The sequence below is a fragment of the Myxine glutinosa genome, chromosome 1, assembly GCF_964187855.1.
Source record: "Myxine glutinosa chromosome 1, kmMyxGlut1.1, whole genome shotgun sequence".
Lineage (NCBI taxonomy): Eukaryota > Metazoa > Chordata > Myxini > Myxiniformes > Myxinidae > Myxine > Myxine glutinosa.
This window is the reverse complement of record NC_136261.1, coordinates 322,781,778-322,796,106: the sequence shown is the minus strand read 5'-3', so window position 1 is coordinate 322,796,106 and position 14,329 is coordinate 322,781,778. Positions and strand designations below refer to the sequence as shown.

The 14,329-nt window shown below is 44.8% G+C and overlaps 1 protein-coding gene across 2 annotated transcripts in view; it reads right to left on the bottom strand.

Moving 5' to 3' along the window:
• Window positions 1–14,329, bottom strand: part of LOC137411306 (beta-1,4-galactosyltransferase 1-like) — a 112,787-nt gene that overhangs the window by 41,435 nt on the left and 57,023 nt on the right. The window contains exons 1-2 of one of the 2 annotated variants that reach the window (XM_078769636.1): window positions 4,992–5,150; window positions 3,549–3,736 (exon numbers count right to left, since the gene is read on the bottom strand). In XM_078769636.1, the coding sequence (XP_078625762.1) occupies window positions 3,549–3,703 (155 nt within the window). In that variant the 5' untranslated portion in view covers window positions 3,704–3,736; window positions 4,992–5,150. Of the gene's footprint in view, window positions 1–3,548; window positions 3,737–4,991; window positions 5,151–14,329 lie in introns of those variants that run through there. The other variant, XM_078769642.1, reaches the window with a different exon arrangement.

The window sequence follows — 14,329 nt, the reverse complement described above, 5'->3', positions numbered from 1 at the left end:
AGCAAATAGCCAGCAGAGGGAGCCGAAGAGCAAGAGACCACCAGCAGGGTTAGGGGTTGTTGTTTTTATTTTTTATTGATGAACAGTGATGACTGTGCACCGATTGGTGCTTGAGGGTGTGTTGGTGCGTTTTGGGTGCTTTCATGGTGCGTCGATGCAGAGCAGACTGTCTCTCCCCCCCCCCCCCCCCCCCCAGAAAGAACAATCACAGGTCCTGGGTTAGTTTTGTAAATAAAGTAACGTCATTGTAAATAATGCTCCCCACCGTCAATGTATAGTTTGAAGACCATTCCGCAATTCGGTTAGCTGTGGGCGTGAATCTGTTAGGCAGGGTGCAATGGAGCAGCGGGACATATTTATTTATGTTTTAAAACTGTCGCACTCAGGGTCAGGTTAAATGTAGAGGGAACTACACCTACGTGCCACACTAAAAGTTAAAGTTATAGGCCCGGGTCGTGCCTAAGAGGAGGAGGGTGCAGTGTTGTGGATATGAGAATGGTTTTTTTTTGTTGTTGTTGTAGTGTAAATTGTTGTTAAAATATCGCCCTCCTTACTCCAGTGTTGTATAAAGGTCAAAGGGCATTCCCGTAGTTAGTTCCATAAAGCATACATGAAGGACACCATAATATCCCTGTTCAGTAGTTTATTTCCTTATTCTGTGTATTAGGTTAAGGCTTTGTCTTCCACTAATTGAAATACTCCATTGCACCAAGTGAAATAAGATAGATCCCCTTTCATTCCCATTCCCAAAACCTCCAATTGCCAACTACATCCCCTCCAAGCCTCAATTGCCAACTGCACTGGGCAGTTTGTCAGGTTTGCTACAGCTGTGGATTGTTGATTTCACCCCAAAACCACCATTAGCCATTACGGCATGCTCAGCTCGGGGAAGAAGGGCGTGCCCGCCCATCGTCATCAAGGGTGGAGTCAGAGGGCCTGTGCCCACCAATCAGGGCCGAAGCGAGCTCACCGGGGGGCGTGTCCTGAAGGCCGGCGGCTTGATCGCCTGAGGCGCTATAAAAGCGCGCGCGCAAGAACCGAGTGTGTGGTTGGACCAAGCAAGAGCCGAGAGAGTGGTTGGACCAAGCGAGCGGCATGCAAAGAAAGGCGCGTCAGAACGTTGGTTGGTGGTTGGTGGCGGAAAGAGAGTTGGTTACAAAAGAGAGTGGGCGAAGTAAAGAGAAGTGAGGCGGAGTGAGGCAGAGTGAAGCCAAGAAAGACAGCAAGCCTTGTGAGGGTTGAGTTGAGGAGGAGCACAAAAAGGGACACCAAGAGTTGCGTCGACGCCACTGAGGTTTTCCCGCCAAGAACGCGAGGAGTCGGAGCTGTCACCTCCAGCCCTGCCGTTTGCAGGGACCTGACCCTTCCTCCCCCTCCAGCCATCCACCTCCTGCCATTCCTATCATCATCCCCCGTGTAAGTGTGTTCGTAGTCTGTCTTTTGTCTTGTCCCTGGGTATAAGTAAGCTTGTATAAGTTAATATTTGCACTGTGTCACCTGCTTTTTCCATTTTCCCTGTATATAACCTTGACTGCCCCTTTTGCTTAGTGTGTGTAGATAATAAATCCTGTTACTCTTCTGTACATCTTCTTCTTCTTCCTCTTTACATTCGTTCGCTTTAGTCTTTTCCCCATTGAATATCTGTGGCGCGATTCGGCCAACGTTCAGGAATCGGGTTAGTCGGGGTAACTGTTAGGGCCGCGGTGCCATCCGCTCGGCCAAACAACATCTTGTCCGCGGTCCGTAACAATATATATATATATATATATATATATTCTCCTTCAATCCAATACGGCGGCCACACCATGTGACCAATGATGTTTTCATGATCATGTTTTAATCGCCATGCCCAGTCAATGACACGTAAAGTTTCGAGTCAATCAATTTGTTGGTTTGGGAGAAGATGTTTTTTTAAGGTTTTAGGTTAAATCCAATATGGCTGCCAAACCATGTGACCAATGATGTCATAAATTTCATATTTCAATACAAATGAATCATGTGCATGCAATTTCAGATTTTTAGGATAAGGAATTCGATTAAAACATTTTTGGCTGGTATACCACTTCACCTATGATGTCATCATTATCATCCTTTTCTTCTCCATTGGGAGTACTTGACAATGTGCCAAGTTTCAAATTTTTCCATTCAGCAGTTTCCGAGATATACATTTTTAATTGTTTGCGTGTAGATGGCTGCCATACCACATGACCTATGACGTCACAATTATCATAAAAACATTCTGCATGGGTGTCACTCCTACCCTGGCAATTTCGTCTCAATTGGACATGTGGTTGCTCAGAAAAACGAGGTTTAGCCCATACGGATGGACATACGGATGGACATTCCAAAAACATAATGCCTCTGGCCACCTTCGGGGAGCAAAGGCATAAAAAATTAAAACATGCATGACTGCTCTCTAAATTACTAGCACATCATATCGAGTCAGGTGATCATGTATTAAGTGTTTCAACTAACCCTGTGTGGGTGTGTCGTTGGTTATCTCCATTTGCGGGTTTCAGGAGGTGGAATGGAGTCCTCCCAGGACCCAAAGTATCCACATTCGCTTTGGTAAGGGATGACAGTTAATGGACCAAGTGTATATGGTGCTGTATATGGTGTATATGGTGTATATTTCTCGATATACACATGTAACTGTCAAATATTAGCACTTCTCAATATGTTATAAATGTAGCACGTATGCATGTATTTATAGTGGAATCTATTTTGCTTTTCTTAACAAAAACATATCACACAATAAAGAGTTTTTGTGAAAAATGTTCCAAATAACCCCACCCTCCCCTGTATATTGTTATTTTGATGGATACCATTACAAACCTTACAAATAGTCCCAACTGGGCTGCTGGTCATCTCTTGAGGTTGTAGTTAATTCCTCTGCTGATTTAGCACAACCTCCCTGGGAGCCCCATGATCCCTGAGTATCGCATTGATCCAAAATCGAAAAATCTAAGACTGAGCGATCCTGCCGACCATAGAGCAGAAGACTGTATCACGTATCAGGCTTCAGAACAATTGGTTGGTAAATAAAAGACAAGTAGTTATCCAAGTTTTCAGGGGGTAACGCCCAGTAGGAGTCTCCATGATCCGTAATTGAAAGATACAAGACTGAGCAATCCGGCATACCATCAAATGGAAGGTCTGTATCGGTTTCAGAGCAATCGGTTGGTAAATAAGGGACGTGTAGGGATCCAAAGTCTAGGGGGGTGGTGACCACCCCTAGGAGCCTCCATGATACAAATTCGAAAAATATGAAAACGAAAAATCTAAGATACTAGATACCTAGATACTAGATACCAACATACCAACTAGACTAGTACCAACTAGATACCAACCAACTAGATACCAACGAGGTATCCAACTAGCTAGGTATCGACCTAGAACTAGGTATCGACTAGATACCAACTAGATACTAGATACCAACAGCAAAATGGTAATCTAAGATACCTAGAAGATACTAGTTCATTGGCCTCATAACTAGAATACATGCATATATTGTAAAGACCTTGGCCAAAGCTAACTCCATGCATTACCTGAAGTGATGTTTATCGATGGCAACAGAGAAGTGCCGTGGTTGTGAGTAGCAGTGGTAAAAGTTATGATCATCCATGGGTATCAAATCCACATCACTGAAGATGAAACAATTAAAAGGAAAGTCCTTCAGTGCCTCCTTGTAGCCAACATTCATAAGCTTTGCTCTGTTAAACTTTCCATCTCCAAACTGCAAAACAAAGAAATAGATATGAAGAAATAGATATCAGTAAGGATTTATTTTGTTGTTGGCGTGGGTAAATTTAATCTTGACTATTGACATGTCAGGAGACGACGATGGTTCATCAGTGAGCAGTATTCAATGACAACGGTCAAAACCGACATTGAAAATATATAAATAGGAATGTATTATCTGTTATGAGACTAGTTAGCTACACAATACCGAAAATTCGGTTCGATTCCGACAACTTTGAAAATTTGACCTTTGTGACCTTGAAATGTCAAAACGAAGGTTATTGACCTTGAAATGATAGAAAAAAATGTATAATCAGTTATGAGGTTAGTTCGCTACACAATTCTGAAAATTCGGTTCGATTCCGACAACTTTGACAATTTGACCTTTGTGACCTTGAAATGTCAAAACGAAGGTTACTGACCTTGAAATGATAGAAAATAATGTATAATCAGTTATGAGGTTAGTTAGCTACACAATACCGAAAATTCGGTTCGATTCCGACAACTTTGACAATTTGACCTTTGTGACCTTCAAAGGTCAAAGGTCGAAGATTCTGAAATTTGTTGGAAAACTTGTATTTCATGATGTATGTGAAAATATAAGATCATGTACGACATTTCACCCGATCAGGAAGCGAACAATGTTATAAAACCATCAAAAATCTACTTTTCTAAATTTCGTGACCTTGTGACCTTGACCTTGGGGCGAAAATGAAAATCGAGCTCCGTGGGGCTAGACACATGACATTGGCCTAACCAAATACCGAAACTCCCGTCAGATTCCACCAAACCCCTCGGAGAAGATGTTGCTTGAACTCGATTACCCCCTAAAAAGACATCTTTTTCGGGCGTGGCTCCGCCCACAATGGGCGCAATACGCCCACTCTAGGCAGGACACAAGTAGATCATGATATCAACCTCCCACCCAAGTTTCATCAAGATCAGATGATATCATCGGGTAGTTATGCTGCGGACAGACAGACACACAGACACACCCATGACGAATATAGTGGTCACTGTTTGATAACTCGTGAACCAATAAAAACTCGTATCCAGCTCGGTTGTAGAAAAGTCCGAGCTTAAAAATCATTTGCAGCCATTTAATAGCTAATTTTCTGCAGGAAGTCTGGGGGGTGGTCATAAATAACAACTAAAGGTGTTTCCCCTTAAAACGCAACCTTTTAAGATATATTGGGAATAGATCAACTATTGGAAAATAACATATCACGCGAAATACATTTTCTACACACTGTAGTCAGATGGGGAGCAGTGCTTGAGCCCAAGAACAAATCCACTATGCTCTCATGCCAGGCAGAAAGTCGAGCATCTCAAGGCTGTCTTCCTTTGATATCAGACACCTTGGCGGAGGCTTGCGGAGATGGTGGTGAACAGCTGTTTTAAAGACCTGGAGGGAGGAGTGGGATTGAAGAGAGTGAGGGAGTTTGTTCCAGTGGCGGAAGAAAAGCGGGATAAAAGAGTGAAGGTGAGCGGAGTGCCTAGATTTTGGCAGTTTAACCATCAGAGGGTTGCTGGCAGATCTTGTGCGACCTGTAGGAATATTTGGGGGAAAGATCACAGAGAGAGCTTGGGGTGCAAGGCTAGAGAGGACTCGGTAGAAGACAGAAAGACCACCAACCTGCCTGCGGTGAATGAGTGAAAGGCCCTTGGAGTTAGCTTAATCGCGGAGGATTCCAATGATTCTGAAAGCTTTGGTTTCAACAGTGTGAAGCATAGCTAGGTGTGAGGCAGGAGCACCGGCCCAGAGGGGAGAACAGTATTTCATTGAGCTGCGGATGAAAGCCTTGTATGTGGTGAGGAGCTCAGGTGTGCCAAGGAAGGACTTCACATGGCGGAGAATGCCCAGTCAAAGACTGGCTTTGGTGGCCAGCTTGGAAATGTGGTTTTCCCAGGAAAGATCATGGCAGATAGTGAGACCCCAAAGCTTGAGTGACATAACTTCTTGAAGAGGATTGTTGAGAAAGTAGATTGGAGGGTTGTCCAGTCGGTCTTTTCGGAGAGACATAGTGAGAGTGTGATATTTGTCAGGATTGAAAGACATGTTACACTTGTTTGACCAGTCTGTGATTTTTTCCAGGTCTGCAGAGAGTGTGGAGGTTGCAGACTGCCAATCTGAGGGATGGGGTATGGAGCAGCAGAGAGTGGAGTCATCAGCAAAGAGATTGCATTTTCCAGAGAGTCGGAGAGATCATTGATGAAGACCAGAAAAAGCACAGGGCCCAGAACACTGCCTTGGGGGATCTCCAGCCTGAACAGGAAGGAGAGATGAGAGAAAACCATTCAGGGCCACATGTTGACTACGACCAGAGAGGAAGTCCGCAAGCCATGCATGGAGATTTCCATGGATACCATAGGAGGAGAGTTTGGTGAGCAGAGTGGGGTGCCTGACCGTATCGAAGGCATGTGATATGTCAAGGGAGACATCTCTGATTTCCTGTTTGGCATTAAGGACCTCCATCCATTGTTGAGACAGCAGAAGCAGCATGTCCAGAGGAGAATGACCTCGTCTGAATCCAAATTGATGATCCGAGATCAATTGGAGAAATGGAAGGATTTGCTGTCAGAAGCGATGATTGATTCCATGACGTTGCTGATGATTGGGAGCAGGCTGATTGGTCTGTAGTTGCAAGGATCTGTTTTTGCACCTTTTTTGTGTAAAGCGGTAATGTTGGCTGATGTCCAAGCTGATGGCAGATGACCCTGAGCAAAAGAGAGGGTGAAGAGAACAGAGAGAGGGTGAGATAGAGCGGCGGAGCATGATTTTAGGACCCGTGGGCTGATGCCGTCTGGTCCAGTTGCAGAATCAGAGTCGAGGATTGACAGAGACTTTTACACCTTGTCAGGAGAGAAAGACACAAAGTCCAGGAGCAGCTGGGTTCAACTGGGTATGGTGGGTACAGAGAGATGGGTTCGGGACACAAGATTTTGAGGCAAACAAAGTTGAGGCATTCGGCTTTTTCACGTGTGGAGTCAGCTCTGTAGTCGTTTGAGGTAAGGGCCGCACGATGGAGGGGGAACAAACACCAGAAACAGATTTGACCAGACCCCAACAGGATTTGGAGGAGGGAGACAGGTTTGAGAGTTCAGTTTTGAGAGCGGAGAAATATTGTTTCCTGGCTCTCCTGAGGGTAGACACACACTTGTTCCGAGCTTTGTGAAAGGAACTGAGATTACCTTCAGTTGGATTAGCCTTGCATGAGGTGAAGGCAAGTTGCTTCATGGCAACTGCCTCACCACAAGCTTCAGTGTACCATGGACGGGAGGAAGGGAACGACAACTGAAGACGAGAAGGGATAAATCTGTGCATGAGAGAGAGAGAGAGCAGTTTATTTTGGAAGAATTCCGAGGAAGAGTTCATGTCAGAGGCAGTAGAGATGGGAGACCAGTCCAGATGATTCACGGCTGCTTGAAGACCGTGCCAGTCAGCCTGAATGAAATGCCAGACTCGTCGGCGCCGAGGCGGCACTCTGAGAATAGCCAGAGAGATGTCCACTTTAACAAGGAAATGATCATAAGAACCGATTGGAGCAGAAGAAGAGCAACCAGACTTTTGCAGGGAAGTTCGTCATAATCAAGTCTAGAAGAGAATATACTCCATTGACTGAGATCCGGGTCGGGAAATTTACAGATTGTGTCAGTCCCAGTGAGTCGCAGAAGTCCTTTGCTGAGGTGCCATGGCTGGTGTGAGAGGAACCCACACCCAGCCAGCTGGCATGATGACAGTTGAAGTCACCACATATGAGGAAGACAGAGTTGGGATGAGTAGATAGAAGTTGGTCCATGTTGTCAGACAGGGAGATGTAAATGGAGTCATCACTGTTTGGAGGACGGTACATAACACATATGAACAAAAGGTGGGAGCGGAGAGGAAGCTGTAGCCAGAGGTACTCCTGGGGGTGGGGTGGAGAGAGGGCAGTGCAGGGAGAGTGAGGAAAATAGTTTTTGATAAAGATAGCAACCCCACCACCAGGACGAGGCTCAGGTCTATCATACCGGAGTAACCAGGAAGAGATATTAAGGAATCAGAGACATCTTGAAGGAGGAAAGTTTCTGTTAAGCAGATTATGTCTGGTTTGTCAGAAGCAACCTGTATGGAGAGATGAATCAGGTTTGAGTGGAGGCCCCGGGTGTTTGAGGCCCATACCGTTAAGGAAGAGGGAGGGGAGCATCGTGTACAGGACAGGGGAGGGGTAGGGTAAGATGAGGGGGTGAGGGGAGGTAGGGAGAGCTGTTGATAGTGTGTCGGAGATTGCAGAAGGGTTAGGAGAAAGGGAAGGATGAGGACAAAAGGTTTGATGGTGATTGGAAGAGGCACAGTGAGGTGTTGTTTGAGGGGGGGCAGAGAAAAGTTGAAGGTTGGAGGAGGTGGAGGTATGTGATGGAAGGGAGAGGAAGTGGGGAGGCGGCAGCTTTGAGGAGGAGGGGGGAGGAGGGAGAATTGGAGAAAAATAGTAGAGGGGGTGAGATTTGAAGGGGAGGGGTGTGGGGGAGGAGTTTTAAATGGGAGGGGTGGGGGGGAGTTTTGAAGGGGAGGGGTGAGGGGGAGTTTACGAGGGGAGGAGCGAGGAGGGAGTGTAGGAGGAGGGGGCAAGGAGGGCGTTTAGGAGGGGAGGGGTGAGGGGGGAGTTTAGAAAGTGGATGACTGATGAAAAACGAACCTTTATAACAAGCAGGGTTTATTGTGATTTTCAAGTCAGAGATCCATTTGAAAACGATAGAGGAGGGGTGGAATGAAGGTGAGTTTAGAGAATGTAGAAAGGAATGACTGTAAGCGATTGAATTTTTTTTTAATGGGATGATTTGAAGAGGAAATTGGAAAAAAAAGCCTTTTAAACAGGACGAAAAACAGTGTGTTGTAATAATCCATTGAATAAAATACTGCAGGGGAAAGTTTAAACATATTTAAACAAATCCATTAAAAACAATCTGGGAAAAGTCCCTGAAGTAAGGGCGTGAATCAGAGAAAGGAGAAAGGGTTAAATGAGATGAAGGAAACTGGAATTGGAAGTTCGAGTTTCAGCTGGAGAATGGAGGAAGAGGTGGGAGAAAAGGAGATAAAGGGGGCGGGCGAGACAGCAAGAGACAGCTTTGAAGAGGAGGGGGGAGGGGGAGAATTGGAGAAAAATAGTAGGGGGGGGGAGATTCGAAGGGGAGGGGTGGGGGTGAGCTTTGAAGGGGAGGGGTGAGGGGAGTTTTGAAGGGGAGGATAGAATGGAATTTTTGGTTATTTTTTTTTTGTATTTAAAACGTTAGACACAGGGTAGATGTTTGGGGAAGTTAGGGGGAGAAGAGAAAATCTAAGAAATAAGCAATACAGTGAAGGAAATAACTTAAATTCACAAAACACCAATGGGGGGAGGGAAGCCTAGAGAGACCAGGCCGCGCACACTGTACGAACAGAAAACGATTGATTATACACAAGTTTGCACGAATTGCAAACCAACACCAATGAGAAACACACAGTAACAAATATGAATGAACGATCGTTTTAAGGCCATTTTCCCCACTAGAGCAGGGGTTAGCCTTGCAGGCCCCATGACAATCATGGTTCCCTGTTTGAAGCAATGTTTTTATGGCCGGATGCCCTTCCTGATGCCAACCCTTGGTCACACTCTTACAATGCGCAGGGATATGGTGTACCTATCAACCCTTGGTCACACTCTTACAATGCACAGGGATACAGTGTACCTATTCTTAATCAGGGTACACACCATGATCATTCATCCCAGCAAGCTGGTACTCAATTTGCCAGCCTCAAAAGGGTGGCAGGCTGAGTCAACCCCCCTGGCATTAATTCAGCGATCGACCGGGATTCAAACCCAGGATCCTAGGATCCCAAGCCAGCACCCTAACCGCTAAGCCAACACAGTAACACATGCACAATAAAATAACGAGTGGAAATTTGATGAAGACACGAATGGAAAAATACTTTAACTTTGCTGCCGTGCAGAGGTCGAAGTCGCTTCCTTGCTAGAGGGACTGGAAACGGAAGGAAACGGAAACGGAAGTGAAAACCAGAAACATGCGCAAAAAAACAACTTCTACAAGCTGCGAGTATGACCTTGTCGTGGAGCAATTTGTGTACATAAACCAAGCCATGTCAACTCATTGAATACTTGTAAAATCTAATAACACTGTGAAAAAGACTCATTCTGTTACAACAGAAAGACATGGTATAACCAACTCACACAGCACAAGGACCCCGGGTCGACACGAATATTCTTCCCCATTCAGTTGCATTTACTTCATTTTATAGTAATTGAGAACAATAGGAGAATATTTGATTGCGTCCTCACAGTGGGAGGGGGTAGGAGGGAGGACATCGGGGGACAAAGGGATTCTGATAAGGGATTAGGGAGGGGTAGATTGGGGTTCGAGGAATTACTGATAAGGAAGTAGGGAGTGGTGAGGAGGCAGATCGGGGGATGAGGGATCCCTGATCAAGCCGTTATCTTCTCAGTGGGTCACTTGAACCAGAAGGTGATTGTCTTTGTACAACAAAGCTTTCACAAACCTTATCCCCAATTAGTATTTACACAGAACTGCAAATTCTTTATTTACACAGCATATCTTTCCATCACAAAGGCACTCTTGAGTCAACCGGAGTCTGAGTTTATACTCTTAAATTCCTTTAAATGTAATACATATATATACATGCATCCTTAATAATATATTTAATCCTTTTCTTATAAACTATAGCGTAGTATTGTTAAAACTCAAAGAACTGAAATACATCGGAGTTTGTTGACATTATAATGCATTTTATCAATTAAAAGGTTAAGGGACAGGTTTCAATTGGAATGCCCATGATAACTCGCTTCACCATCCAAAATTTAAATCTAAATTGGTTACCTAAAAGTTGTATATACTTCTACAACCTGCTTCTTCATTCACTGTTGTGTGCTTTGCGTTTTCATGGCTTTCGTGGCCGCGAATTTTATCTGCATTATATCGAGAGCTTCGGGGGATGTTCCACCAGTTGCGTAAGCAAGTCAACCCCACGATTTATAGAAGGAAAACGCTTCATTCAATTTATTATTGAAATTAGCAGCTAGGCTCAATATGGCATCATCTGATAACATCCCCCACAAACAATTTGCAGAGTATTCACCCCTCCCGCAGCTACCCACAATGCCCGCAGTCCTTCAATAAATTGGAAATGGTACCTGGTGTTGTCGTTTTTTAAAATTTGTAAGCATTTTAAATGAAACTGTAATCATGTGCATTTGCGGTCGAAAACATTTCAAACTTTAAAAAATTTCCTCTATGAATCAAGAACTGCCGGGAACCTATAACGTATCCCCCTCTTCCCAATTGAAACAATGCCACGGCATACATTCATGGAATTTTCATCGACCTTCGCGGATTATCGTCGACATTCGTGGGAATTGTCTCACCATTCGTGGGATATGCCTCTCCATTTGCGGGATCATTGCCGACATTCGCAGGTTTTGTCTCGCCATTTCCAGGACTTTCATCGACCTTCGCGGATTATCGTCGACATTCTTGGGATTTGCCTGACCATTCGCGGTTTGTTCCTCTCTATTCGCAGATTTTTGCGACTCTAGAACCGATCCCCCCTTTTTCCATTGAAACAATGCCCTGCTATTCGCGGTTTCGCAATTTGCGGAATTTCCCAGGAACATATCCCCGGTGAATAGCGGGGTCTGACGGAATACACACACACACACACACACACACACACACACACACACACACACACACACACACACACACACACACACACACACACACAAATATATGGCTTGAATGGCTTGATCTCGGATCATCAACTTGGATTCAGACCAGGTCATTCTACTCTGGACATGCTGCTTCTGCTGTCTCAACATTGGATGGAGGTCCTCAATGCCAAACAGGAAATCAGAGCTGTCTCCCTTGACATATCACGTGCCTTCGATATGATCTGGCACCCAGCTCTGCTCACCAAACTCTCCTCTTATGGTATCCATGGAAATCTCCTTGCATGGCTAGCCGAATGCATCCGGTTGTTGCCCAGGTTCTTTTTGAATGAATTTATGACTATAATTCAGCTTTTACTCGTGGCCATAGAAGATTGACTACAATAATTCAGCTCAGCTTTTGATTGCAAAATGGGCACAGCCCGGCCGAAGCGGCCTCGACCAGCCTCACCACCTAGCCTATAACCTTCCTGGGGCCCGTTCCGACATTTTTAGTTCTTTTTGAATGAATTTACTACTATAATTCAGCTTTTACTTGCGGCCGTAGAAGATTGACTACTATAATTCAGCTCAGCTTTTAATTGCGAAATGGGCCTAGCCCGGCCGAGGCAGCCTCAAATGGCCTCACCACCTAGCCTATAACCTTCCCGGGGCCCGTCCCGACACTTTTTGTTTTGGAGGTTTCCTCCTATCTTTCACCGTTCAGGAGATTAGCGCGTGCAGACAAACAAACAAACAAACAAAAACTTTCTTTCATATATATCTAGAAGACTAGCCGAAAGCACCTGGCATTGCCCGGGTTCTTTTTGAATGAATTTACTACTATAAATCAGCTTTTACTCGCGTCCATAAAAGATTGACTACTATAATTCAACTCAGCTTTTAATTGTGAAATGGGCCCAGCCTGGCCGATGCGGCCTTGCCACCGAGCCTATAACCTTCCTGGGGCCCGTCCCAACATTTTTGGTTCTTTTTGAATGAATTTACTACTATAATTCAGCTTTTACTCGTGGCCGTAGAAGATTGACTACTATAATTCAGCTCAGCTTTTAATTGCGAAATGGGCCCAGCCCGGCCGATGCGGTCTCGATGGGTTTCGCCACCTAGCCTATAACCTTCCCGGGGCCCGTCCCGACATTTTTGGTTCTTTTTCAATGAACTTACTACTATAATTCAGCTTTTACCCGCGGCCGTAGAAGATTGACTACTATAACTCAGCTCAGCTTTTAATTGCGAAATGGGCCCAGCCCGGCCGAAGCGGCCTCGACCGGCCTCGCCACCTAGCCTATAACCTTCCCGGGGCCCGTCCCGACATTTTTGGTTCTTTTTAAATGAATTTACTACCATAATTCAGCTTTTACTTGCGGCCGTAGAAGATTGACTACTATAATTCAGCTCAGCTTTTAATTGTGAAATGGGCCCAGCCTGGCCGATGCGGCCTTGCCACCGAGCCTATAACCTTCCCGGGGCCCGTCCCGACATTTTTGGTTCTTTTTAAATGAATTTACTACCATAATTCAGCTTTTACCTGCGGCCGTAGAAGATTGACTACTATAATTCAGCTCAGCTTTTAATTGCGAAATGGGCCCAGCCCAGCCGAGGTGGGCCTCGACCGGTCTCACCACCTAGCCTAAAACCTTCCCGGGGCCCATCCCGACATTTTTTGTATTAGAGGTTTCCTCCTATCTTTCACCGTTCAGGAGATTAGCTTGCGCAGACAAACAAACAAACAAACAAACAAACAAAAACTTTCTTTTATATATATAGAGATATATAGATATAGATAAGATAGAAGATAGATAGATTTATGTATTAAAAAAAAAAAAAAAAAAAAATCAAAATATAAAGGAGGAGTGTCTGTGAGTGTGTGTCTGTGTGTGTGTGTGTGTGTCTGTCTGGATGTCCGGTTATAACTCAAGAACTACACATCGGAGAAAAGTTTTAGACACAGATTCGGAATCAGCATAAAATCCCGGTGGTTTTAGGCTACGTTTTATTTGAATATCAATGGTTTAAAAAAACCACTCCAGCTGCAATTCCATGGTGTAGTTTGTGGCGGCGCTAGACGTTTGGGGTGTATTGCAATGGTTTGTCGGGTTTGGCTGTGGGTCCAGAATAGCTCCCATTTCCTTATGTTCTTCCACTTTTATTTTGATTCTTCTGTTACAACGCCTTCCTTATCTACCTTATATCCCCCCGACGAGGCCTCTACATAATTTCATGCGGCAGAATTTCGTGCATTTTGAGTGAAAGAAGAGACGAAGTTGTCGGAGGAAGAAGAGGCGCGGTCACTGTGGAGGCCTCGATCGTGAGTGGAAATGGCGGGAATTGCGTTTGTATCGCAAAGTAAAGGATCTGCATTCATTTCTGAACTTGCATTGGTGGATTGTTATACATCTGCATTATTTTTCATAAAAAAACTTTATGTTGAACTTGAAGGCTCCAAGCACGGACTATATATATAGCCCTCATTGAGGTAAAAATAAAAGTAAAAAGCCTGTTATCGCTTGCCAAGCTAGCCGTTCCCCCCTCCACTCCACTCCACTCCACTCCCCCTCCACTCCACTCCCCTTCCTCCTCCCCTCCCTTCCCCCGCCTGGCAATGCCGGGTACTTCCCATGGCCAGCTGTACGTGGGCTGCTCGAGGGTTGGAAAACCAAGCAATCTTTATGTCTTGGCACCAAGTAAGAAAACCAGAAATGTTGTATACCAAGAGGTTTTGAGAAATTGAAAATTGACAAATCATCATGTAGGAAATGTACTGTGATATTGCTCTAAAATATACATGTTCTTTTCATCATATATTTGTATTATTCTTATTCAACCCGGGCGAAGCCGGGTACCTCAGCTAGTATATATGTACATGTACA